General features: G+C 56.1%; 1 protein-coding gene, 1 long non-coding RNA gene and 21 other non-coding genes across 23 annotated transcripts; 6 read left to right on the top strand and 17 right to left on the bottom strand.

Annotated features, from left to right (window-relative positions):
• Nucleotides 1–1124: 1124 nt before the first annotated feature.
• On the bottom strand, nt 1125–1206 carry TRNAS-GCU (transfer RNA serine (anticodon GCU)). The gene has a single exon. It is a non-coding gene; the product is annotated as a tRNA-Ser (tRNA).
• A 122-nt stretch (nt 1207–1328) lies between these two features.
• Nucleotides 1329–1401, top strand: TRNAM-CAU (transfer RNA methionine (anticodon CAU)). Its single transcript has one exon. It is a non-coding gene; the product is annotated as a tRNA-Met (tRNA).
• A 231-nt stretch (nt 1402–1632) lies between these two features.
• Nucleotides 1633–1705, bottom strand: TRNAM-CAU (transfer RNA methionine (anticodon CAU)). The gene has a single exon. It is a non-coding gene; the product is annotated as a tRNA-Met (tRNA).
• A 215-nt stretch (nt 1706–1920) lies between these two features.
• Nucleotides 1921–2002, top strand: TRNAS-GCU (transfer RNA serine (anticodon GCU)). The gene has a single exon. It is a non-coding gene; the product is annotated as a tRNA-Ser (tRNA).
• Nucleotides 2003–3212: 1210 nt separating this feature from the next.
• Nucleotides 3213–3286, bottom strand: TRNAT-AGU (transfer RNA threonine (anticodon AGU)). The gene has a single exon. It is a non-coding gene; the product is annotated as a tRNA-Thr (tRNA).
• Nucleotides 3287–4077: 791 nt separating this feature from the next.
• On the bottom strand, nt 4078–4149 carry TRNAP-AGG (transfer RNA proline (anticodon AGG)). Its single transcript has one exon. It is a non-coding gene; the product is annotated as a tRNA-Pro (tRNA).
• Nucleotides 4150–4398: 249 nt separating this feature from the next.
• Nucleotides 4399–4480, top strand: TRNAS-CGA (transfer RNA serine (anticodon CGA)). Its single transcript has one exon. It is a non-coding gene; the product is annotated as a tRNA-Ser (tRNA).
• A 631-nt stretch (nt 4481–5111) lies between these two features.
• On the bottom strand, nt 5112–5183 carry TRNAA-UGC (transfer RNA alanine (anticodon UGC)). Its single transcript has one exon. It is a non-coding gene; the product is annotated as a tRNA-Ala (tRNA).
• A 379-nt stretch (nt 5184–5562) lies between these two features.
• TRNAP-UGG (transfer RNA proline (anticodon UGG)) lies at nt 5563–5634 on the bottom strand. Its single transcript has one exon. It is a non-coding gene; the product is annotated as a tRNA-Pro (tRNA).
• Nucleotides 5635–6143: 509 nt separating this feature from the next.
• Nucleotides 6144–6215, bottom strand: TRNAP-AGG (transfer RNA proline (anticodon AGG)). The gene has a single exon. It is a non-coding gene; the product is annotated as a tRNA-Pro (tRNA).
• A 548-nt stretch (nt 6216–6763) lies between these two features.
• TRNAA-UGC (transfer RNA alanine (anticodon UGC)) lies at nt 6764–6835 on the bottom strand. Its single transcript has one exon. It is a non-coding gene; the product is annotated as a tRNA-Ala (tRNA).
• Nucleotides 6836–7119: 284 nt separating this feature from the next.
• On the bottom strand, nt 7120–7191 carry TRNAP-CGG (transfer RNA proline (anticodon CGG)). The gene has a single exon. It is a non-coding gene; the product is annotated as a tRNA-Pro (tRNA).
• Nucleotides 7192–7928: 737 nt separating this feature from the next.
• TRNAA-CGC (transfer RNA alanine (anticodon CGC)) lies at nt 7929–8000 on the top strand. The gene has a single exon. It is a non-coding gene; the product is annotated as a tRNA-Ala (tRNA).
• Nucleotides 8001–8399: 399 nt separating this feature from the next.
• On the bottom strand, nt 8400–8481 carry TRNAS-UGA (transfer RNA serine (anticodon UGA)). The gene has a single exon. It is a non-coding gene; the product is annotated as a tRNA-Ser (tRNA).
• A 279-nt stretch (nt 8482–8760) lies between these two features.
• On the bottom strand, nt 8761–8832 carry TRNAA-UGC (transfer RNA alanine (anticodon UGC)). Its single transcript has one exon. It is a non-coding gene; the product is annotated as a tRNA-Ala (tRNA).
• A 603-nt stretch (nt 8833–9435) lies between these two features.
• Nucleotides 9436–9507, top strand: TRNAP-AGG (transfer RNA proline (anticodon AGG)). Its single transcript has one exon. It is a non-coding gene; the product is annotated as a tRNA-Pro (tRNA).
• A 785-nt stretch (nt 9508–10292) lies between these two features.
• Nucleotides 10293–10364, bottom strand: TRNAA-UGC (transfer RNA alanine (anticodon UGC)). Its single transcript has one exon. It is a non-coding gene; the product is annotated as a tRNA-Ala (tRNA).
• Nucleotides 10365–10535: 171 nt separating this feature from the next.
• TRNAP-CGG (transfer RNA proline (anticodon CGG)) lies at nt 10536–10607 on the bottom strand. The gene has a single exon. It is a non-coding gene; the product is annotated as a tRNA-Pro (tRNA).
• A 1801-nt stretch (nt 10608–12408) lies between these two features.
• Nucleotides 12409–16926, top strand: LOC133268369 (uncharacterized). The gene is made up of 3 exons (XR_009743060.1): nt 12409–12619; nt 15849–16032; nt 16806–16926. It is a non-coding gene; the product is annotated as an uncharacterized LOC133268369 (long non-coding RNA).
• On the bottom strand, nt 15851–16867 carry LOC133268299 (feather beta keratin-like). The gene is made up of 2 exons (XM_061451255.1): nt 16830–16867; nt 15851–16211 (listed from the first exon to the last, which is right to left on the bottom strand). The coding sequence occupies exons 1-2, from the start codon at nt 16861–16863 to the stop codon at nt 15892–15894; spliced, it is 354 nt and encodes a 117-aa protein (XP_061307239.1). The 5' UTR covers nt 16864–16867; the 3' UTR covers nt 15851–15891.
• A 5083-nt stretch (nt 16927–22009) lies between the features above and the next one.
• On the bottom strand, nt 22010–22081 carry TRNAA-UGC (transfer RNA alanine (anticodon UGC)). Its single transcript has one exon. It is a non-coding gene; the product is annotated as a tRNA-Ala (tRNA).
• Nucleotides 22082–22250: 169 nt separating this feature from the next.
• Nucleotides 22251–22322, bottom strand: TRNAP-AGG (transfer RNA proline (anticodon AGG)). Its single transcript has one exon. It is a non-coding gene; the product is annotated as a tRNA-Pro (tRNA).
• A 1057-nt stretch (nt 22323–23379) lies between these two features.
• On the bottom strand, nt 23380–23451 carry TRNAP-AGG (transfer RNA proline (anticodon AGG)). Its single transcript has one exon. It is a non-coding gene; the product is annotated as a tRNA-Pro (tRNA).
• Nucleotides 23452–24731: the final 1280 nt, after the last annotated feature.

Consider the following 24731-nt stretch of genomic DNA (forward strand, 5'->3'; position numbering starts at 1 on the left):
GGGATGTGGTTCACGTCTGATATAAATGTGTTTCGTACCTAGTAAATTTTGAGTGTCTTGAAATGGGCTGTTTCCTTGTTGCTGTGCAAAAGCTCCTGGTACAGGGTGCTCTCAAAGGAAGTTGTGGATGGTGCTGCGATTGTCAAATGTGAATCAGAGCAGTTTGGGTTGGAAGGGACCCACAGGGCTGGGACAGGACCTGGCGTAGTCTCTGGTGGTGCATGCCCAGCCCAGTCCAGCCCATTGCATTGTTCACTGCTCTGGGAAGGGAGCATTGTCAAACGCGGGGCAGTATCGGGGTGTTAGCAGGGAGATGGGGAGGGGATGAAAAGAGCTCTGGCCCCTCCTCATAGACACCCAAGAGAAAGACCTGAGCACTGGAGCATCCAGCCCTGCCTCTTGTCTCTGTTACCTGGGTCTGATGGCAGGTATCAGCTCCTTGACTTGCACACCATGGCAGCACCCCGAGCAGTGTCACAGCGGGTCGATAGCTGGACCCTGAGCCTCACTGTCCCACAGCACTGCCTGCAGGAGGGTGACCCCATCCCTGGGCCTGTCCCTGACCCCAAAACCAGTGTCCCTGCTGGGAGCACTGAGCCTGACCCCATCATGGAACCACAGAATGGCTTGGGTTGGAAAGGACCTTAAAGCTCATCCATTTCATGGCAGGGGCACTTTCCACTAGAGCAGGGTGCTCCAAGCCCCTGTGTCCAACCCGGCCTTGAACACGGCCAGGGATGGGGCAGCCACAGCTTCTCTGGGCACCCTGTGCCAGCGCCTCAGCACCCTCACAGGGAAGAGCTTTTGCCTAAGAGCTCATCTCAGCCTCCCCTGTTCTGGCAGGTTAAAGCCATTCCCCTTGTCCTGTCCCTACAGCCCCTTGTCCAAAGCCCCTCTCCAGGTTTCCTGCAGCCTTTTAGGCACTGGAGCTGCTCTGAGGTCTCCCCTTAAGGAGCCTTCTCCAGGCTGAACCAGCTCCATCAGCCTGGCTCCAGAGCAGAGCCGTACTGCGGGGGGGCTGTAGAAGCAGCTCTCACTCCCCGGGACAAACCCCCACATTCTCCCCACCTTGTCTTGCCTCCGGATCGCGGTGGAGCAGAACTCGGGAGCAGCAGCAAAAGTCTCGACGAGGGTGGGATTCGAACCCACGCGTGCAGAGCACAATGGATTAGCAGTCCATCGCCTTAACCACTCGGCCACCTCGTCCTGACACGCACCGCCCGCGGTGCCCCGCCCCTCCGCACCGCCAACCAGCTTCGCATCTACCTGCGCCGCCGGAAGCAGCCGTCGGGGGGAGCTAAGGGCTCGGCCCTGTCTCGCTCGACGTAGCCCTCTTAGCGCAGTAGGCAGCGCGTCAGTCTCATAATCTGAAGGTCCTGAGTTCGAGCCTCAGAGAGGGCACGCTTTTTGCCACCAGCTGCCCGTTGCGCGTAGCCGACCGCCGTGGGGAGATGTCGTCGCGGGGACGTTTTTGCAGGGCCGCCTCTCCACAGCGAGGAGGATCGGCCCTGGAACGTTGAGAATGGAGGGAGCTGCACGGAGCCGTGCCCAAGGCAGGGCCGCCTCACGCGGGGGCAGCAAAATGGTGGCCTACGCCCTCCCATTCCCCGTCGGACGGGGCGGCAAAACGTCTGCCCTCTCTGAGGTTCGAACTCAGGACCTTCAGATTATGAGACTGACGCGCTGCCGGCTGCGCTAAGAGGGCGATGGCAAAGCAGGCCCGGGCTGGGCCTGCAGCGACCGAGCGGGCGGCGGGGCCGTTCCCGAGGGCTGTGGGAGCCCCGCAGCGGGGTGGGCTGGACGGGACGGGACCCGTCGGGGCAGCGGCGGCCGCGTCCTCAGAGCAGCGGAAACGGGCGGGCGGGCGGCAGGACCCAGCGGCCGTTAGCGAGGGGCGGGGCCGCGGGCGGTGCGTGTCAGGACGAGGTGGCCGAGTGGTTAAGGCGATGGACTGCTAATCCATTGTGCTCTGCACGCGTGGGTTCGAATCCCACCCTCGTCGAGACTTTTGCTGCTGCGCGGGGAGGCTGGAGAGGAGTGGTGAACACAGCCTAGACTGGGGTGTCCTGCAGCACAAGGAGGGTTAAGCTCTTGCCGGGAATATGGAGACTCCCGGCCTGATCTCTCCTTCTTCCAGTAGCAAGTGCCTGATTGCTCCAAATCCCATCCAACCATGACAACTGCATTCTCCAAAGGGAAAGATCTTGGTCACAAGATCCCCACAGCAGAGGAAACCGAGGAAACCGAGGAGCCCAGGCAGGAGGAGTTAAAGAAGCATTTAAAAGATCAGCCAGATCCTGGAATGGAGGTAGCTGGAAGAGTCTTATCCAAACCTCAAAGAAACCCTCTAAAACCTAAGAAGTCCCTTAAAGAGATCCCTATTAGTGCAGAAAGTGGCTGCTAAGCAGTAAGGCAGTAACCCTCCAAAAGAGGAGGGTGCAACTGGAAAGCAGAGTGGGACAAATGAAGCATGAAGCCATGACAAAATGGATACCTCGGGGAGCAAGGGAAGATGGGAAAGGATTGGCATCAGAAGTGTTGGTGAATGTGCCAGCTCATTTTAACTGCTATAAATGAGGAAAGGGGAGAGTGCAAATCCATGGGAGCACAGAGCGGGACAAGAAGACCTAACATCACCCCAGCTCTACTTGGCACCGGGATAAGCTGGCTAAGTTGCCCAGACAGGGACCCAACCAAAGAGCTGCTGGATCAGCTCCTGCACCCTGCCTGTTGGTGGGATGAGCTCTCTCCTGCAGCTAAACCTACTGGTCCAACAGGTCTGGGCACCCTCGGAAGGCACAAATCCCATGAGCCAGGCCCACAGTAGAGCCTGTGCCCAGGGGCCCCAACATCCACCGAGAGATGCATTAGCCCTGTTACCCTCAGGAGTCCCCATGGACTCCACCATTACATATGTGCTGCTGCTGGCTCTTCAGTACCTACCCTGCTTCTTGGGGATGCTCCCACGTCCTTTCTGCCCCACCAGACTTCCAGATATTCCCCATCACATCCAGATCTGCCCCTGCCCCACCCTGGAATATGCTCTTGGTAAAAGCTTGCACCCAGACAGTGCTGGGGCAGTTTAGTCAGCAGGAGGAAGCAAACTGGGGCAGCAGGGCAGAGAAGTGGGGAGCTGCAGCTGGCCCTGCCAGGCCATGAGGACACATCCTGCACCCAAGCTTCGGATAGGGAGAAAAAGGAGCTCTCAGGCCAGGCACCACTGGGAGTCGAACCCAGGATCTCCTGTTTACTAGACAGGCGCTTTAACCAGCTGAGCCATGGCGCCCACATGGTCCGCATCATGGGGTGCCCCATGGCCAGCCCCTGACCCCATCCTCCTGCCACCCCAGCACCAGGGTCACCCTGCAGCACCTATGGGCCTAGGCACAGGGTTGGGACACAGGGGACAGGGGTGAAGCTTTAAGAGTGTAGAGATTTGGCAGAAAATCACCCCCCACACACACCATGTTCCAGCTCCTGAACTAAGAGATCAGGGGCTGGGGGTAGCTGGGATTAACTTCTGGTTATCACCAATTCCACACAGTTTGGTCACGATCAGTAGGAACTGTCATGATTATGGATTCAGGAAAAGTGCAGGTTTTGAAGCAACACAAATGCAGATTCAAAATTGCCATTGATAAATTCACCTCCTGCATTCATGCTACAGTCCAAAGCTTGACAGCAATTCATTGAGCACATATGGAAAGAATAACCTATGGGTAAGTCATTAGTTCCACCCGGAATGGAGAAGCTGTGGCTGCCCCATCCCTGGCAGTGTTCAAGGCCAGGTTGGACACAGGGGCTTGGAGCAACCTGCTCTAGTGGAAGGTGTCCCTGCCCAGGGCAGGGGGTTGGAATTGAATGAGCCTTAAGGCCCCTGCCAGCACAAAACATTCAATGGCTCTGACTCTATGAATCCCTTTACCACATATCTCAAGGCCTCATGCTTACGGGGGGGGGGAGTCCTCTGTGTTCCAGATAAGATCAAAGCGCCTGCGGCTGCAGGGTAACCCTGGCCAAGTCCCACATAAGCTCTATACTGGCCAGGCAGCATCACCCCAGCTGTGTCCAAAAGCAGGGCTCGTCCGGGAGTTGAACCCGGGACCTCTCGCACCCTAAGCGAGAATCATACCCCTAGACCAACGAGCCGGGGTGCGCAGCTGCACGGGCACCCCATCCCTGTGGGGTGTCGCTGTGCCCAGGGACCCCGGGGCCCCCAGATGCTGTTTGGGGACGGGCCCTGTCCCAGCCCCAGCAGCAGAGCGGGGATGGGGTCTGAGCCGGGGTGCACCGGACACCCCGGAGCCTTCCCCATTTCCCAGGACCCTGAGGTGCCTGGGGGAAGCAGGGTTGCCCGGTGGATGAGCTGGTGCCCCCCCAGGGGTGCCCAGGGCTGGGGCTGTGATGGCCGAGGGGTGAAGGCGTTGGACTCGAAATCCAATAGGGTTTCCCTGCGCAGGTTCGAATCCTGCTCACAGCGACAGATTTTACCAAGTGCCCACGCTGGGGACTGGGGAAACTGGGATGCCACTGCGCCTCTTTCCTCTGGAACTGCTGCTGCACCAGGAAGTCTGCTCCCTGCCTCAGTCCCAAAGTGAGCCCCAGGTTGAGTTTCTGATGCCCCTGGAGCAGGCAGGACACAGACTCAACCTCCCCTGGGGTTGTCTACGTTTTGCAGACCTCGGAGAGGTGAGGGAACAGCGATGGAGAGAAGCAGGATGGCTTTGCTGAGATGGCAGCCAGCTCCCTGTGCATCATCACTCGGAGAGGTGATGGCCACAGAACAGAGGGACAGGAGAGGGCACCCCACTGGGGCTCTGAGATGAGCCCTGCTTTTGGGCACAGCCGGGCCGATGCTGCCCGGCACAGCTGGACAGGAGATGAGGCCTCCCCAGCTCTGCAGTTCCTGCCAACACCAACGCTGGCCCCACAAGCACCCAGCGGAAGGGACACGAGGTGCCCCTGCACCCTGCAGCACCCAGGCAGTGCAGGAAAAGACCCGGGAGCAGTTCTCCATGGGCTGCTGGGGCCGGGAAGCAGCCCCAGGCCTCTTTGGGGTATGAAGTGTGGGGGGCTCTAACAGCCAAGGGGTCTGGGCAGGCAAAAGGAGGTGGAGATGCTGGGAGTTGAACCCAGGGCCTCTTACATGCAAAGCAAGCGCTCTCCCGCTGAGCTACATCCCCTCTGCAGGGGCAGCTCTGCCCACCTGCACAGGTGCCCTCACCCCCCACCGCTGCCCCACTGACACCGCTCCCCCTGCTCTGCCCCAGCGCCCTCCCCACAAAAACGCACCTCAGGGCAGCTCCCGTCTGCTCTGCGCTGCCCGGGGCCGCTCCAAAGGCCCTTTCCCACCCCGGGCTCCGTCTGTCTCCTGCCCGCAGCCCCGCACCGCCTTCTGCCGCCTCTTGGGCTCCAGCCCCAGCACGGGGACCTGCCCACACCACGACCAGGCACCAACACCCCAGTGCCGGGCAGGGACCACTGCCATTGCTCACTGGGTTAACCTGCCCTGCTTAATGCCAAGGTCCTCGCACCAAGGTGTGGGGTGGCTACCCAAAAGCAGGGCTCGTCCGGGAGTTGAACCCGGGACCTCTCGCACCCAAAGCGAGAATCATACCCCTAGACCAACGAGCCGGGGTGCTGCACCCCATCGCACCCCATCGCACCCCAGCTTCTGCGACCCACACACCTTTGGGAGTTTGGGGTGCGGTGGGGCAGTGCTTTTCCTTTGGCACGATGTGGGAGCAGGGAGGTCCCTGCGGCTCTGGCTGCTCCATGGACCAGCAGCTGGAGGTGGCTCTGGCACGTCAGTGCCCAGCATCTCCCACTCTGCCATCTCCAGGGCTGCTCTCACTGTGCCACGCTGGGCACAGAGCTGCTGCCGAGCTGCATTGCCACCGCCATGCCTGCACCATGCCCCGCAGGCCCAAGCAGAGCTGCCCACCGGGGGTATCACCCGGTCCGTGTCCCGTCCCTCATGGGCTGTGCCTGGCAGTGGGTAGCCAAAAGCAGTGGGCCTCGTGTCCCTTCCGCAGGGTGCTTGTGGGGCCAGCGTTGGTGTTGGCAGTAGCTGCACAGCTGGGGAGGCCTCATCTCCTGTCCAGCTGTGCCGGGCAGCATCGGCCCGGCTGTGCCCAAAAGCAGGGCTCGTCCGGGAGTTGAACCCGGGACCTCTCGCACCCTAAGCGAGAATCATACCCCTAGACCAACGAGCCGGGGTGCGCAGCTGCACGGGCACCCCCTCCCTGTGCCGGCACCGAGTTAGTGGGAGATCACTGTGCCCAGGGACCCCGGGGTCCCCCAGATGCTGTCTGGGGACGGGCCCTGCCCCAGCCCCAGCAGCAGAGCGGGGATGGGGTCTGAGCCGGGAGGCATGGGACACCCAGAGCTTTCCCCAGTTCGCAGGAACATGGGGCAGCCAGGACAGGATGGGACAGGGTCAGTGGGGGGTGCACAGGAGCCGGGCAATGCTCCTGTGTGGGTCTGTGATGGCCCTAGGGTAGGATGGGCGCAGACTCACCTCCCCTGTGGTTTTCCAGAGCCAGGAGAGGTGAGGAAACAGCCATCCATATGAGCAGGGTGGGGTGGTATGAGCCATGCTGGGTGGCTCCCCATCATTCCCATGTGCATCATCCCTGAGGAGATGATGACCATAAAGTTAAAGGACTCTGAGCCCTCAGGCACTCCCAGGGCTCTTCTACTGGGAATAGGACTTTGCCAGCCCAGCCCGACAGGAAAGGCGGTGTTGGAAGGCAAAAGGAGGTGGAGATGCTGGGGATTGAACCCAGGGCCTCTTACATGCAAAGCAAGCGCTCTCCCGCTGAGCTACATCCCCGCTGCAGAGACAGCTCTGCCCACCTGCACAAGTGCCCTCACCCCCCACCTCTGCCCCACTGACACCGCTCCCCCTGCTCTGCCCCTGCAGCCCAAAATCAGACTGTCAGGGTTGCACGGCCACCCCCATCACTGATTCCAAGGGTCTTCCTGCTGGCATAGGGACACGCCCACCCCAAACGCTTCGCCATCCCTGCGCTGATGCCCTTCCGCCAGGCTGGCCATGGTCCCACCATGGGCTGGGGACACACACTGCAGCCAAAGAAGGCAGGTACCCAAAAAACAGGGCTCGTCCGGGAGTTGAACCCGGGACCTCTCGCACCCGAAGCGAGAATCATACCCCTAGACCAACGAGCCGGGGTGCTTGTTATGGGAGGAACCCACTTCTTGACCTTCAGTACTTAGGGAACTGGCTGGGTGAGACAGGACTTTGGGATGTTCTTTTTGGTCTCGATGGGTATTCACAGCTGGGGTTCCTCCCTTGCTCTGCCCTGGCTGTGGGGCTAGCCCCCAGGCACAGCCCCTCAACTACAAGAGGTGCTGGAGCATGTCCAGAGAAGGGCAATGGAGCTGGTGCAGGGCCTGGAGCACAAGTGTGATGGGGAATGGCTGAGGGACCTTGGGGGGTTTAGTCTGGGGAAGAGAAGGATCGGGGGGGAACTTTTCGCTCCCTACAACTGCCTGACAGGAGGATGGAGCCAGGAGGGGCTGGGCTCTGCTCCCAAGGAACAAGGGATGGGACAAGAGGAAATGGCCTCAAGCTGCACCAGGGCAGGTTTAGATGGAGCTGAGGAACAATTCCTTCCCCAGAGGGTGCTCAGGCATTGGAACAGGCTGCCCAGGGCAGTGCTGGAGTCACCGTCCCTGCAAGTGCTCACACACCGTGGAGACGAGGCCTCAGTGCCATGGGTTAGTGGTGGCCTTGGCAGTGCTGGGGAGCAGTTGGACTGGATGAGCTTAAAGGGCTTTTCCAGCCTGGTTGATTCTGTGATTCCATGATTCCGTGGCTGTGACTGCCTCAGCTCCAAAAGCTACAGGTCCATGAGGTGCAGGGTGGGCAGCAGGACTCTCAGGGGCAGAAAGCCCCCAGGCAAGGGGATGTAGCTCAGTGGAAGAGCGCTTGCTTCGCATGTAAGAGGTCCTGGGTTCAATCCCCAGCATCTCCATTCTTTTGCCTCCTCCACAGGACAGGGATAACAGACTCCACTCCCACCTCCGGAAGGCATCCCCTGTGCCTCCACCCCAGCTTCTGGGTAGAGCTGCCCAGCAGGGACATGGTGTCAGCAAGTCCCTGTTTTGCCTTCTCCACTGCCTCCAGAGCCCTTTCCCCACCCAGGAGGTGACATCCGGGGCCGTGCTCTGTCTCTTTGTGACCCCTATTCCTCATGGGCTGTGCCCAGCGGTGGGTGCCCAAAAGTAAGGCTCGAAGAGGGAGATGAACCCAGAGCCCACCAGTGCCCAGGGCAGGTGAAAGACTCTTCCCCGTCCACTTTGCTCCGGCCATCATCTCCCATTGGATGGGGGGGTCACGGCCCCCAACCTCATCCGGCTGTTGTAAAAGCTAGCGCTGTGAGCAGGATTCGAACCTGCGCAGGGAAACCCTATTGGATTTCAAGTCCAACGCCTTCACCCCTCGGCCATCACAGCCTCTGACATCCCAGCGTTTGGCCAGGGACACCCCAACATTGCCCTGGGATTGGTCTCTGGGGTGAAAACTTACCCCCAGGCTGGCATGGGACCATCTGCACGGTCCCATTGCCCATTAGCAGCCCCAGTGCTGTGGCTGGGAAAAGGGAACATCCAGGGGGATTTATTGATAGTTGGGAAAAAATCCAGGCGCAGCAGAGCCTTTGCACGGGAAGGCACCAAGGGGAAGCATCCCTCAGTGATGACTGGGAGATAACAGGTTTGAGAGGCAAAACGAGGTGGAGATGCTGGGGGTTGAACCCAGGGCCTCTTACATGCAAAGCAAGCGCTCTCCCGCTGAGCTACATCCCCTCTGCAGGGGCAGCTCTGCCCACCTGCACAGGTGCCCTCACCCCCCACCGCTGCCCCACTGACACCGCTCCCCCTGCTAGGTGGTGTAGGCTAAAATCGTATGTTTAAGCTAACAATAGCGTGTGTGGCTCTCAACTAACATAGTGAAATGCAGCAAACTGTTCTAACTTGCTAACACGCAGGGAGTAAGGAATGTCCAGCTCACGGGAGAAGGAACATCCCGGGACTGATAACAGCTAAGCAGGAAGTAAGCCTTCAAGATAACAGAAGCAAGGACATACCAACTGCTAACTCAGTACTAGGACCTTGCGCAAGCACTGAGGCCATTCAGTAAACACAGGGAGGAAGGCTATTGGGGACCACCAGAGACCCCCACTCAGCAAGAAAGCGAATCTGTAATTAGGATGCAGATGTTATAAATAGTTCCAGGAAATCCCACGAATATGTAAATCATTTCCTGGAAAATCCTGGCACAGACCCCATCCCCTCTCTGCTGCTGGGGCTGGGGCAGGCCCCATCCCCAAACACCATCTGGGGGGGCCCGGGGGCCCTGGGCACAGAAACCCCCCACAGGGAGGGGGTGCCTGTGCAGCTGCGCACCCCGGCTCGTTGGTCTAGGGGTATGATTCTCGCTTAGGGTGCGAGAGGTCCCGGGTTCAACTCCCGGACGAGCCCTGCTTTTGGGTACCCCGTGCCTGGCATCAGCCCATGAGGGGTGGGGCATGGGAGAGGTGACATCCCGGTGGGCAGCTGTACCTGGGCGTGAGGCAGGTAACTGTGAAAGGAAGCAGGTATGAGGATGTCAGGAGCAAGGAGGAGAAAAACTGGGTCGGGGAGGAAGGTCAGCTTTTCTTAAGGTCCTTTCCGACCCGAACCACTCTATGATTCCCATGCAGAAAGAAAGGGCATGATTTTTACTGGAATTTTTCAGGGAAGAAACACTGGAGATGCTAATGGTTGAACCCAGGGTCTCTTCGCATTAAAAGCAAGTGGTCTCCTGCTGAGCTACAACCCCTTCCCCTCCCCCCCCCCCCCGCCCAGAGGGATGCCCAGGCAGGCTATAACATCCCCAGTACCACAGTGATAGCATCCAAGGTTACTAAACCCAGTGTCATCTGAAAAAGAAACCTCTGGCCACACCACGGGGCCAGGTTGGCCAGGGCTGAACATCCTCCACTGGGAGAGCAGGAGGGATGCAGTCCCCAAAGCAGGGGCTGTCCCAGAAGGACAGCTTGTCTGGGAGCTGAAGCTCTTCCACCCCTGAATGAGAATCATACCCCTAGACTGAGCTGAGAACCTCTTCTGCACCCCCTGCCCCTGTGTCCCCACATTACTGGGGTGCAGCTGAGGCTGTGGTGTTCCCCTTGCACACCCAGGCCAGCCCAGGGCTTTTCCAGGGTGCCTGGGGAGCTCTACCACCCCTGTGTAACAGGAAAGGCGTTGTGAGAGGCAAAAGGAGGTGGAGATGCTGGGGGTTGAACCCAGGGCCTCTTACATGCAAAGCAAACGCTCTCCCGCTGAGCTACATCCCCCTGCATCAACAGCCCCTCTCTGCTGACTCTTGGGGGTCCATACTGCCCATAGGGATATACCCAGCCATAACTTGGGACCAAAGCCACTGTGCTTTAGCACTGCTGCACTTACCTGTACCCTTGTCATGTCGCAGCCACCGGCACCAAAGGGAAAGTGCATGCCCAAAAGCAGGGCTCGTCCGGGAGTTGAACCCGGGACCTCTCGCACCCGAAGCGAGAATCATACCCCTAGACCAACGAGCCGGGGTGGGCTAGGCGCACAGGCCCTTGGCCCCTGTGCTCTACACTGGGACCAAGTTAATGGTCCCTGGGTGCCTTCATCTCCCATCATCACCTCTTGGAGACCGATTCCAAGTGAAATGGGGGTCCCTGTCCACACACAGGTACTGTAGCACAGCCCGCACACAGCAAGTTCAGCAGTGCTAATAGCATTGCAGGCTGTGCCAGAGCCAGGGTTACCTGTCTGGGGTAAATCCAAACCTCGTGAGCTGACCCAGGGGAGCCGGGAGGATGGATTTGCCACTGGCAGCACAGGCAAGCCTCGTTCCTCAGCCCTGCTCTGCAAAGCAGAGGAGGAGCAGGCACCCCAGGGATTTCCAGTCATGGCTCCTTCAGTCCTACACATCCAGTGCTAGCAACACACACCTTACCCTGCTCACCCTTCTCTATGGGAGACGTGCAGACATCTAATCCTCAGCAAATGTGAATTAGCAGTGCGAGAACTGAGCATCTCTTGTGTCTGAAACACTCAGGACCTGCCCCAGCACTGTGTGCTTGCAACCCAGAGCACGCAGCGTGAGCAGCAGGTCAGGGAGGAGATTCTCCCCCTCTGCTGTGCTCTGAGGAGACCCAGGTCTGGGATTCTATGATGACCTTTTAAGCCACGGGGATTTGGTGTCCTCTTCCGTTGCACTCATCGCTGTCCATCCCCGAGCACTGCTCACCCTGGTGGGAGCAGATCACAGAAGAAGGGGATGTAGGACAGCAGGGAACAGTGGCAATGATCTGGGCTTAGGGTGAGGCTCAGTGACTCACACATGTGGCTGGCCTGTTATTTTCCTGGTTTATGGGATTTCCAGCCCTGGGGAAGAACTGATGGAGCCATTGCCTGTCTGGCTCCACAGGCTGGTGCAGGGCCCTTGTGTAGCAGGGATGGTGCTTTGAAAAGAGGGGTGAGACTGCGGGTGCTTGGGGTCGGGTATCCTATTATCCCAGCCAGCCAGCCACTTTCTCTGCCCTTCCTAAAACCTAAGAGCAAGTGTCCGGTATGCTTTGGTGCAAAATGGTGTTGGAAACTCTGGTGGGCAAGGAAGGAGGATCTGATTGGGAAACAAGCCCCACCTCAGTCCGCCCTGCCTGCAGGCTCCCAGCTCCAGCGGCTCTGTCTCTCCACCCAGCTGGCTCCAGGATGCTTGTCCCCAAGTGCTCTGGCCACAGGTCCTTCCCCAGTGAGGAGGATGATGGGTGCTGCCTGTTGAGGCCTGCTTGCCCTCCTGGTATTGCCTTCAGCTTGGCACTTGGGAGCTGGGGTGGGAGATGCCTTTTGCAACCCAGCAAAAGCACAGGCAGTGGTTCTGGCTCTTCATCCTGCCCCACTGCTATGAGTCACTGGGATTTCTGCCTTCCCATCTGGATGTGCAGAGAGGCCACAGACTGATGTGCCACGATCTTGTTATCCCAGCAATTACACAGCCACCACCAATCCCTCTATTGCTATCACCAGCCCCGTGCTGCCTGGGGTTTCCATTGCTGATGGTGCCACTTACTTGCTGTTCACACCAGTCTTCCCTTTCCCATGACAGCTCCATACTGTGCTGGTTCAACTCACACCATGACTTCATCCCTCCACCTGCCTTATCCACACCCACTGCCATGCGAGATACTCACTGGCTGATGCTGTTGGGTTCCCCAAGTACAGAGAAACCTCAGTGAGCTCATTTGCCACCAGAGCTGGTGGAAGCGGGGATGTTCCCTTGGTTACATGCACCCCAAACAGAACATTGACACCCCTAACACTGTGACATCAATAAGGAGCTATCCCACCACCTTCCCAGCATGTTTCGACTGCTCCCTGCTGAGCTGGTGTACCTCACCATAGTGCATGCACTGTAGTGTCTGCTGCTGCAGTTGTCTTCACCAAAGCAAAGGAAGACAGAAAATGCAGGGAAAGAGGGGTCTCCAGGAAACAATAACTGCTGCCAGAGGAGGATGCTGGGTGACAGCATGGAGAAGGTTTCCTGTAAGGACATAATCAGGTGAGGGAGGATGGGAGGTGAGCAGAACACAAGACCCAACAGATTCATGCGTGGCGTCTGGGCTGTGCTCCAGGATCTTCTGACAAATGCTTCTGTTGCTGCTGCTCTTTTTGAAAGCCATAAGTAAGTGATGCTGGGACCAGGACCCAGCTATTTCCCTCCATGTGCATCCTTCCACCCACTCAGCATTGTTTTTCATCTCATGAAAGATATAGTTCCCTCTTGGTCTGTAGTTCACTGTTTCTCACCAGGGCCTTTGGTAGGAACCTGTATTTTAGGGCCTGATCAGCAAGTCTGTGGGGTCCTGCCCTGGGCAAGCACTGGCTTGGGGGGATATGTGGTACAGTGAATTCAGGACGGCTCCCAGCTGGGAGCCACAACACCCATGGGAGACAGGGTGCCAGATCCCTTAGGATAGGGAGCACTGGAGGGCACTGAGGTCCTCACTTGCCTGTCTGCAGAAAGGCATCACAATTTTCAAGTCAAATCAAGGGCTAGCAAACAAAACAAAACAAAACAAAACAAAACAAAATCATGTAGTAATAGAACCATGGAATGGTTCAGGTTGGAAAGGACCAAGCTCATCCAGTTCCACAGGGAGGGACACTTCCACTGGAGCAGGTTGCTCCAAGCCCCTGTGTCCAACCTGGCCTTGAACACTGCCAGGGATGGGGCAGCCACAGCTTCTCTGGGCACCCTGTGCCAGTGCCTCAGCAAGAACACCTGCAACACCTCACCAGTGAAGTCATTCAGTGAAAAGCCACATAAAAATGCCATTGCTCGTTCCCCCTGCTCCATCCTGGACTCTCCTATGATGGAAGAAAGTTACATGAGCCCTGGATGGCTACATCTTTCTAACACAGCTTTTGCTGGGAATCCAACCCTTTTCCTCATTGTAGTGTTCAGGAGAATTTTGCATTCTGTAGGTAATTCCTGGAGCTTGGATAAGAAATAAACTGATAAAACATCCCTAGGAGAGGTCTGCGGAGCCACAGCTCTCCTCTCCTGGTGCTCAAGGTGCTGGGCAATTGCCACATGAATTTTCCCCAAATTAGGATCACCTCTGTGAAGATCTCCTGAGCAATAAAACCAGTTGAGCTTGGGCAAAGGCTTTTGAAGACCAATATGCTTTCAAGCTCAGCCTCATTATAAGCACTCATATGCTCTATGCAAATTGTCAGACTACCAAAATGCAGGACTCTTATTCCTCCTTCCATCAACTGAATAGGTTCTACTTGATACATGGCATCCTAAAAAGAGGCTTTACTCAGTGCCTGACATCTTCCAGAGATACCTGCACCCCCTCCTTGTAAAGCAATTATTCTTCAATTCACCAATGTGCCCAATTGAAGTCTTGGGTCCCAGTCTTTGGAAAGAGCTCACTGTGCTGGGGCTGGGGCTGGGGCTAGGGCTTACCCTTGTTGTCTTCTAACTGGCCAGCATGGGACCTGCAGGTGTCTCTACACAGCAACAGAGCAAAGCTCTGAGTGCTGGTCCAGTTGTTGCTGTTGCCTCTGTACCTGTAGCACACAGGGAAATCAGTTTCTTCTTCATGTCCTCATTATTATGTTTATATATCTTCCCTGATCGCACCACCACAGATGTGAGCGTCCACCACGCTTGGTGTCTCAGAAATGTCAGAAAGACTCAAGCTGCACCAGGACAGGTTTAGATGGAGCTGAGGAACAATTCCTTCCCCACAGGGTGCTCAGGCATTGGAACAGACTGCCCAGGGCAGGGCTGGAGTCACCGTCCCTGCAAGTGTTCACACACCGTGGAGACGAGGCCTCAGTGCCACGGGTTAGTGGTGGCCTTGGCAGTGGTGGGGAACGGTTGGACTGGATGAGCTTAAAGGACTTTCCCAACCTGGTTGATTCTGTGATTCCATGACACCTCTGATAAATCAGTGCTCAGTCACAGCAAACTGGGCTTCTAAGTGTCTGTGTATATTTGGAAACCTGGGTGTACATAGAGGAAATCTGGGTAACCCTGCACCGCATTCCACATCACAGGCACCCCTCTTTCCCTGATGGGGCTGGGGATGCTGCTGTGAACATGGGCTGCAGGACAACGTGTGCTCCCTGAGCCAGGATAGGAACATGGGGATATTCAGCTCACAGATAAGGCTTACTCCAGGCAAAGGCTGGAGTCACAGCTGTACACATGTATGTCTAGTCATGCAATCAGCAGCACAGAACAAAACGTTTCTGTTGTTTCATTAAGAGTTACAGACAGATGGAGATACACCACATGCCTCACTGCCACCTGAGTTGAGTCAGCACATACTATTTGTATAAGGCCTCTTTTGCCTTATAAAGAGCAAGAATGAAGAGCCTAAACCTTGAGGTCTGGTTTTGCCCCAGTATATCTTAGGAATATTTTATTCTTCATCGTCACCCATAAAACGCTATGTGAGTTGGGCACAGGATAGCTATCCAAAGAAGCCCACTTCTACCTTTTTTCCCTGACCCCACATCCATCCTCAGCATACCCCTAAAACTGCTGCAAAACACAGGGTAAAATGCTAAACCTCCATGTTCCCACCTCCTTGAGGGAACAGGCAAAAAAGTGTGCTCCTGCAGGAAGAACTCCCTAAGCAGATGCTTGCTATGGGGCAGCAGGAGAGTTTTCCAGGCTGGGAAAGTTATCTTCGAGCTGGTCACAGCAAATCACACACTTATGTCAACACAGTGAGGAGCTGAGCAGCAGAAACCCTCATTTCAGTCCAAAACCAAAAGGAATCCCCACCCCCAGCAACAAGTTGTCTCCAGTCCAGAGGCACAAGGAACACCAGAAGACTCAGTCTATGATGCAGCATGACTTTAATGAGATACGAGAATAAATCAGTGCAGAGTAAGAGAAGTGCATTTCCAGTGCTTGATAAAGAAATGGATAAACCCCACTCCGGGACAAGCTGATCCCTACAAGGCTGTTCCTCTGCCCCACTGCCCCATGGCTATCATCTTCCCCCTACAGCCTGCTATAAGCATTTTTGCCCAGCCAGCAGCAAATGCTGTGTAGCCCCACAGGGTGTGACACCTACATGGAAATATAAAGCAAGGCTTAGTGAGAGAAAGGTATACATAGGCACGGTGACAAGCTCACATGGATCCCTTCCTCCTGGTGGGGGTCTGCAGCTCCCCCCCTCCCATCTGGGAAACCCACGGGCCTTTTCTTAGTCCTCTTCCCCAGTCTTGGTCCTGTTCTTCGTTTGTCCTTCCTGATGCAGAGGTTCTGCTGGCATCAGCAGGAGGTGACCGTCACAGAGACCCCTATATCCCGCTGCTGCCTAGGCACAGCAGTCCTGCCTTCCCCAGCCCGCGGGGACCACCGGAGCCCACGGGGATCCCGCAGCACCGCAGGTAGTTCCCAACAGCGGCCGACGCCGTGGATCCCACCGTCGTGTTCTGCGGGTAAGAGCTGAGGATGGGCCCGGGCAGGGTGACCACGACAGTGGGGGGCTGGATGACGGTGGTGGAGTCCCCACAGCGGCGGAAGCAGGGCTGATTGCAGCTGGTGGCCAGTGGCCGGGGACCGCAGGAGGAGGGCAGGCACAGGTCGTAGCAGGACATTGCTCGGCAAGGACGTCTACCTGAAAGCCAGAGCCAGGGGGTAAATGCAAGGCAGAGGCTGGTCCATCCCTGCTGAGCCCTTATTCAGTGGCTCCCATAATAAGAAGTGTGGGAAAGCAAGCTAAGGGATGAGCTTGGATGGCTTAGAAACCCCAAAGGAAGGCTTTCCAAATGGGCTTCCTCCTTTCCTCATCCCATAACTCACTTGGGAAAATGCAAGGAGTTTGGTTTGAGTAGCACATCTGGGGAAGCACCAGATGCTGAGAGCAGACCCAGCCCTGCACAGTGCCTCCCTTCAAGCCAACAACAAAGCCCTCAGCAAGCAAAACGCTTCCTGAGACAAAAAAAAACACAACTTAAACCAACATAACATGAGCAAGCTGGATTTAACATGAGCCGAGTTATCCCATCCCAAAACCTAAGGGACCTCTGATGCCCTTCCATAATCAGTGACGCATTGATCCCTGCAACCCGGGCATATTCTTCTTTCGGCTGAAAGGCTTCAGCAAGGCAAACCACGCAGGACGGACCTGGCTCCGTGGTTACAAGCCCCCTTACACTCCTCGCTTTGGAGCAGAAATGAAACCCTTCCCCAGCATCCTCCTCCTCCACAGGGGGGAGGGAGGCAGGTAACCAACCTGGGACTCGGGTGGAGGACTGGGCACAAGGCATCCGTGAAAGAAACAGCTCAGCTGGGAAGGAGACGGAGCCCGTCTCGCTCTTGACTTACCCAGGTGACGGCAGCAGCGGCGACTGGGAATGGGTGGTGGGGCTCGAGGCACCGTGTGGGGTTTTATAGGGTGCCCCGGCCCCGGGGGTGCGGGTGCGTACCTTCTGCCTGAAACTCCCCAGCAACCGGCACTTTTCTCCTCGGAAAGCTCCCCCGGCTGGTTAAACAGTTCCCCCTTTCATCCGCCGTATTTTGCTTCCACTTCATACTGAGTAAGATTGAAATGATTTGGGCTACAGGCATTAATTACCTCACTTCCTAAGGCCAGAGTACATCTGATGCCGTCAGGCAAGAGAGTGTTGCAGCAGAATTTAGGGCACATCCAGCGCATCTCTCCCCACCTTCCTCTGAGCGCAAGCAATTCAGCTCCTTGGTGCACCTGAGGTGAGCTTGGGGATGTAGGTTGACTATAAGGAGCATGTATTTGTGGGTAAACCTACCACAGACACAGTCCTGAGCTAGCCTGGCTGGAGCCAGGTGTTATGCTTCTGGATCCACTGAGAGGATTTTGCCTGTTTCTGTTATTATTCCTTACACTTGTGCTATGGGTTCTGTTTGGAAGGGATATTAGATTTCAAACCCATAGGCACCTGGAGGTGGCACACATCAAATCTGACTAGTTTTGCGTGCTGAACTGATTTCTGAGGCCAAGAGCCTTTCCAACTGCTCTTTGGGTGCGCTAACAGTGGCGAGCCCGAAGTTCTCAGCCCTGCTTCCTTGGGATGCAGTGATGTTGTTTAATTAGAGGCTGTGGCGTGACACTGGGTCACCCTGCAGAATGCCTGTTAGATGCTAAGCAGCTGGGGAGTCGCACAAATCCCGACCTGCACTTAAATGTGAATCACCATCAAGTTGAGGAGAGGGAGCTGCTGATGTGGTCCCGAGCAGGGGAATGAGCCGTCAGGCTCTAGGGGCAAGGAAAGGTTGAAGAAGGCTTCTCATTTCAAGCCAGCAGAGCCTAAATGAAGGCACAAACATCTCCTGCCCTGGAATTAACCATGTCAACAGCAGGGTACATGTACTATGCATGTGTGGAGCCGGGGGTTGTTAGCATCGCTGTTAAAGATGTGCCCTGTAGGGGTCTGGGGGTCATTTTAGTTTCTAGGATGAGCTGGCCTTGCAGAGCCTTGGTGACAGTGCTGAATTGTCCCTAGTGGCTCCTCCCTGCCCTGCCTGCCGAGGCAAAAAAGCCTTTCAGAGGCATTTTCAGCATCATTCTGGAAGGGGAAAGAGGAAATCAGCTTTTCTGATGTGCAGTGGGGGCTACGTGCTTCAGAAGGAATCAGCCTTGCAGCCTGCTTGGAATAAGGCTGTGGGTTCATCACAGCCTCCTAAATGGTCATTCTGTGAGTAGGAAAAGGTGAGTATTCTAAGCTTTACCCTGCTGCTTTTTGCCACCACTTTTGAATGATGAAATGATGCCACAGATTTGTGCCATGAATTAGATTAAAACAAAATAAATCTGTAAGGGAAAGAGCTCTTCCTGGAAACATAGATACTGGGGAAAAAGGCAAAGAGTGTTTTTTTTCCAACCCCTATTTGTTTCAGGGAATGAGCACTTTCTGCTTGAGACATGGCTCTCTCTGGAGGAGCCACAGCACCAAGAAAATATCACCAAACCAAACACATCAGACCCAGCTTCTTAACTTCGAGGAGGAGTGACCATCTCAGCCCTGGTTCTTCCTGCAGAAAAGGGCACAAGGAGAAACACAGCCCAGGACCACCACTTGCTGTGTTTCCCTTCCCATCACCAGCCCCAGCAGCACTTTGCAGCTCCAGTTTTACCACTCTGCGTTTTGATTTCCACCAACCCAAGGGCCAGATGTCTCTCAGACTGGCTGGAGGGTGGAAGCTTACCCCTGCCCCAAATGTCTCCTGAAAGCCAAAGGCACATTTTGCAACAGCAACAGGCCCATTGCATCCCATCGCCAAGGAACTACTTCATCCAGTGCACTTCCCTTAGGGCTACAGCCGACATCACAGGGACCATTCCCATATGGTTGATGGGCAAAGTGGGACATGCTGGTGCCAGAAGCATCCTGGTGCAGACAGACTCATGCTGCATCCATGGAGCATCCTTGGCCACCTGTGTCCTTTCTGAGGCATCTGAGAGGGCTGTGTGGAACCTGGGCAGTGGAGCCCAGCCAGTGCTCTGGGCATCCCTGGGGCTGCAGGTGATCCAGTTCCATGCCTTTCACATGTCCCCTATAATTGCCAGGTCCCTGGGTGAGCTGATGCTCCCCAGCGTCACCGAGGCTGGCACCTTCCCCCCCAGGAGGCCACATCACTGCACACCAGAGCAAGGGCACACATATACTGGGGCAGACACAACCCAAGGGTGTCCCAATGGAGTCAGCTTGTCTCCTTTCCCTGCAAGTCCCCAGGTTCCATCCTGCAACACCAGCACCACCAACTTAGGGGGAGCCTGCACTGACCGCTTCCCATCTCACCATCTCCAGCTGCATGTTGGTGTTTCCCCAAGGCTGTACCCCCTCCCCCCCGCCGTGCACCAAACCCCATGCCTTTTCCACAGGAAATCTGCTTGCAGCCCTGTTTCTGACTCCGGAGGAGCTGACAAAGGGAAGCAGCTCAATCCCAGCAGCACTTCCTCAAGGCATGGGAAGGAAACATGTCCCCAGGGAAGGACAAAAGGCCAGCGTACAGCTTGCAGTGTGGGCTACTAAGCCTGAGCATCTTTGCCTTTGCCTCCAAGACATGGCATTGCTTGGCTACATCCTCATCTGTGGAAAGGGGTGGGAGCAGGGAAGGAACCAGCAATGCTGGCACAACAGGTTTAACTAGCCACATGGAAGCACAGGCAGCTCTGTGAAACGCAAGGCTACCCTCTCCTCAAGACCTCTGGATTTCAGCAGTTAAAGCCTCACAGCATGTGGGGTTTTACCTCTTATCTGCATCTTGCAGTAGCTCATCCTCTCCTCTCTCCAGAACCTCCACTGCGAGTGCTGCATACCCAGGAGGGAGCTCCCCCCCATAGCAGCTATGCTGCGTGCTAGTGATGGTGGGGGCTGGAGCAGCTCTGCTCTGGAACTAGGCTGAGAGAGCTGGGCTGGTTCAGCCGAGAGAAGGTTCCTTCAGGGGAGACCTCAGAGCAGCTCCAGTGCCTAAAGGAGCTGCAGGAAACCTGGAGAGGGGCTTTGGACAAGGGCCTGTAGGGACAGGACAAGGGGAATGGCTTTAACCTGACAGAACAGGGGAGACTGAGATGAGCTCTTAGGCAGAAGCTCTTCCCTGTGAGGGTGCTGAGGTGCTGGCACAGGGTGCCCAGAGAAGCTGTGGCTGCCCCATCCCTGGCAGTGTTCAAGGCCAGGTTGGACACAGGGGCTTGGAGCAACCTGCTCTAGTGGAAGGTGTCCCTGCCTGTGGCAGGGGTTAGAGCTGGATGAGCTTTAAGGTCTCTTCCAACCCAAACCAGGCTGTGGTTCTATCACCTCCCTCCTGCCTCTCTCTGTTTTGCTCAGCCATGTTAAATACACATCTGCCTCTGCACTGTTGCTCCCAGTTGCCAAACCTGCTCTGGTTCGCTCAGGGACCTGCGTTGCCCTTCAGTGCAAGGTGCCTGGCCCCACGCTCCCATGCCTGTCCCCTTGGCTCCCCAAGCCCACGGGCCATCCTGTTACACCTCCTCCAAGAGTCAAAGCACTGAACCATGGTAAGCAGCAGGCTTCTGGGTCCCAAGAAGGTGGGATTCAAACCCACACATGCGGAGCACAGTAGATTAGCAGTGCATCACTTCCACCATTCAGCCACCTCATCTCCTCCTTCAGACCCTTTCTTAGGGAACCTTTTCCCCTTTTCTGACCAAAGGCTGCAGACTGTGGCTGGTTCTTCAGAGCAGAGCAGAGCCCTGGCAACACATCTGACTGGACCTCCCCACGCTCCCTTCTGTCCCTGTGTTCAGAGGATGGCAAAGGGAGAGGTGACATTTATTTCTGCCATAAAAGTGTGTACCCCAGGCTGTCCCAGGTCTCCATCAGCCCCACACCTCCACTCACCCCCCCCCCCCAAACCTGTGTCCAGAGGGTTTTCTTGCATGATTCATTTGTGCAAATGAATGGGGAAGATGCTGGAGGTCCAGCCACCACAGGGGGTGCCTCTTTGTGTACCAAATCCCCTGGGTTTGGAGATGGTTTTGGGTCATCTCTTCACTGTGAGCTCCTTCCCCACAGAGTGGGGTTGTCGGGCACAGAGCTGCAGGGGTCACCACTGCAAAGACCCAAAGCAATGCCCCCAGGTTGGGGCAGGGAGGAAAAGAAGCCCCTGGGCCAGGCACCACTGCGAGTTGAATCCAGGATCTCCTGTTTACTAGACAGGCACTTTAACCAGCTGAGTCATGGTGCCCACATGGCCCACACCATGGGGTGCCCCACTCCTGTGGGGTACACATCACCCCCTGACCCAAACCTCAGCTCCCAAACCCTTCCCTCTGCTGGGAGGACCCCCAGTGCTGACACAGGGAATCCAATGCATCCCCTACCAGCAACAGCTGGGTTTTGGGGTCCCAGCCTCTGCAGGGACTTGTTGTCTCCCTCCCTTTTCCCATGAGTGCCCAAAGCCATTCCAATCTCCGTGCAGCCTCAGGGCTCAGGCAGTCCCAAAGACTGCATTGTTTTGAGATGCATGAAACACAGCAAGGGAAGAGTGGCCTAGAATAGGTCCTCAGTGCAGTGGATGCTGGGGCATCCATGCTCACTTAGCTCCATCTCTCTGGCCTGCCCCCGGAACTGGGTAGAGGACATGGGAAGGGGACAGACACCTCCTCAGCCATTGCCACCCAGCAGGAAAGCTGAAAAGCCGAGGATGAAACCTGGTCCACAGCACCCTCCAGCCATGCCAGCTCACAAATGGGACCCTCCAATGGGGAGTGCCCCAACCCCAGCATCTGCAGCTACTCTGTGCTCTCCTTTATAGGTTCATGGCAGGATAGGGGCAGGGTCCGTGTGGAGGGTCTCCGCTGTGCTGCAGATGCACATCCCAATTTGCTGTTTTCAGGGGTATGAGTGTCTCTTGGAGGGGGAGACTCCCAGGGTTCAATGAGCCCTTGTGTTGGTCACACACTGCAAAAGGAGGTGGAGATGCTGGGGGTTGAACCCAGGGCCTCTTACATGCAAAGCAAGCGCTCTCCCGCTGAGCTACATCCCCTCTGCAGGGGCAGCTCTGCCCACCTGCACAAGTCCCCTCACCCCCCACCGCTGCCCCACTGACACTGCCCCCCCTGGTCTGCCCCAGCGCTCTCCCCACAAAAACACACCCTCATGCCCTGGTTATGCCAAGGTCCCCACACCAATGGGGAAGATGGTGCCGAAAAGCAGGGCTCGTCCGGGAGTTGAACCCGGGACCTCTCGCACCCTAAGCGAGAATCATACCCCTAGACCAACGAGCCGGGGTGCAGAGCTGCATGGGCACCCCCTCCCTGTGCCGGCATGGGAGTGCTGGGGGGTCGCTGTGCCCAGGGACCCCAGGGCCCCCCGGATGCTCTTTGGATGCAGGAGCAGAGTGGGAATGGGGTCTGTGCCAGTATTCATCCCAGAGATTTTCCTGCTTCCCTGGTCAAAAAGATGCCCAGGAGGATCATGGGGTATCTGGGGATTGTGCCAATGGGGACAGACACCAAGTGGCAGTGGAGCCATGGAGGGGGGCTGGAGAACCCAGTGCAGACTTGGGGTATGGTTACACCTTCAGGTGCAAGAGGAATGTGGGTCCAACTTCCAGTCCTTCCATGGGCAAAGCCTGCCCTGCTTTTGCCTGGGGCACACAGAGCTCATTTGGGATGTTACCCAGTCCATGCCTATCCCTCATGGGCTGATGCCAGGCAGTGAGTGCCCAAAAGCAGGGCTCACCCAGGAGTTGAATCCGGGACCTCTCACACCCTAAGCGAGAATCATACCCCTAGACCAACAAGCCGGGGTGCTGCACTCCATTGCACCCCATTGCATCCTAGCCTCTGTGACCCACACACCTTTGGGATTTTGGGGTGTGCATTGTAGGAGCAGGGAGGTCCCTCTGCCTGTGGCTGCTCCATGGCCATGGGGCATCAGCGCCCAGCATCTCCCACACCATTCAACCCCAGAGTTTGTCCTCCTCTTCAGACATATAGAGGTTGAAATGCCCAGTGATTTGCAGCATCTCCAAACCGTATTCCTCCATGCGGCATCCCTCAAAACCAATGTGCCCCTGTGACCTGGCTCCTTGTCAGTCCCTGAAAATTCCTTGCTGCTTCCTTCTTCTACTCACCAGAGCTGCTGAGTGTGGGGTTTGGAGCTTTGGAGGCTCTGGGTGACCGCGGGTGCCCCTTGGCTGACAAGGGGCCTGGGGGAGTGGGGTGGTCTGAGGCAGAGAGGGGACATATTTTTCTGGATGCAGCCCCCAGCAGAGCAGCCCACCGGGGATATGACCCCGTCTGTGCCCTGTCCCCACAGGCTGTGGGGTACCCAAAAGCAGGGCTCGTCCGGGATTTGAACCCGGGACCTCTCGCACCCTAAGCGAGAATCATACCCCTAGACCAACGAGCCAAGGTGCTCGGCTGTACGGGCAGCCCCCCCACCGTGCCGGCACCGGGGTGCTGGGGCCGGGGCCCCAGGGGTAAAAGACCTCAGTATATGAGCTGTTAAATGCCTCATGCTGGGTAACCAGGACTCCCGTGTCCGTCAGTTTTTCCCTGGTCTTCTTTTTATCGCTAATATACCTATGGAAGCTTTCCTTATAGCCCTTCATGTCCCTGACCAGATTCAGTTCATTCAGGGCTTTAGTTTTCCTGACTACATCCCTAGATGCTTGGACAGTATTTCTATATTAATCTGAGGCAATCTGTCCTTCCTTCCACCCTCTGTAGGCCTCCTTTTTGAATTGGAGATTGTCCAGGAGCTCCTTGCTCTTCCAGGCAGACCTCCCGGTGGATTTGCCTGATTTCCTTTTTGGGACGCACCCTCCCTCATGCCGCTCCTACCTTCCTGGGACTGCAAAAGCAGGAAAACCCGGTGGGATGCCTGTGTACCTCCTGCCCTGGTGTTAGAAAAAGAGTGAAATTTTACGTTAAAATAATTATATAGAGCGAGAGAAATGACTATATTTGAAAAGTTTTTGAATCAATAGTAGACTTCTGTATATTAAAAGAGTGTTGTAACTTTGCTGTGGTATCCTCAGCAGTAGAAACTAACATAACAACGAGAAGGACACAGGATATCTGGCCTAAGACCTTGTAGTTTAGAACAAGGAAGCTTTGTCTAACTGTGCGTCTTGATAAAACAGACATTCATACTTTTTGTACTGCTTACAAGGAAGCTTTGTCTAGAAATGGAAACCATGTATCTTAAGCAGCAGAAAATTTCATCTCTGCAATATCGGTAGCTTTGTGAAATCATTGCAACATAAAAGGACAAGCCAAGCGAGGAAGTGAGAATGCTGACATCCACATAATGGTTGGGGCCTGTCCAAAGAACAGAAAGGTGAAAAGAGTAAGGGGAGGAAGACTCCTTACTTCATCTGAGGAAGACTCCTTACTTCATCGGGACGACCACCAGAGGGGGCTGCGCAAGCGCAGAAGAGGCTGATGTCGTAATGGACTAATGAAGTAATCCTTGATGCATATGTATTAGTTACGAAATTAGGGTGTATAAATTGAGAACGCGATGTGACGGGTCGAAGCCAGATTTGGGCGCGTGCCCCTGGTTTCCCAGCGCTGCAATAAAGCACCTCATATAACCATTCCGGTGGTTATGTGTCAGTTCTTACGCTAACACTGGGACCATTGCAGACACAGCAAGGGGTATACTAGGGGTCCCTGGGCACACCG

Source organism: Pezoporus flaviventris, unplaced genomic scaffold (assembly GCF_033815535.1).
Source record: "Pezoporus flaviventris isolate CSIRO_AGI_PZ_B2104156 unplaced genomic scaffold, CSIRO_AGI_Pfla_v1 ptg000001l, whole genome shotgun sequence".
Lineage (NCBI taxonomy): Eukaryota > Metazoa > Chordata > Aves > Psittaciformes > Psittacidae > Pezoporus > Pezoporus flaviventris.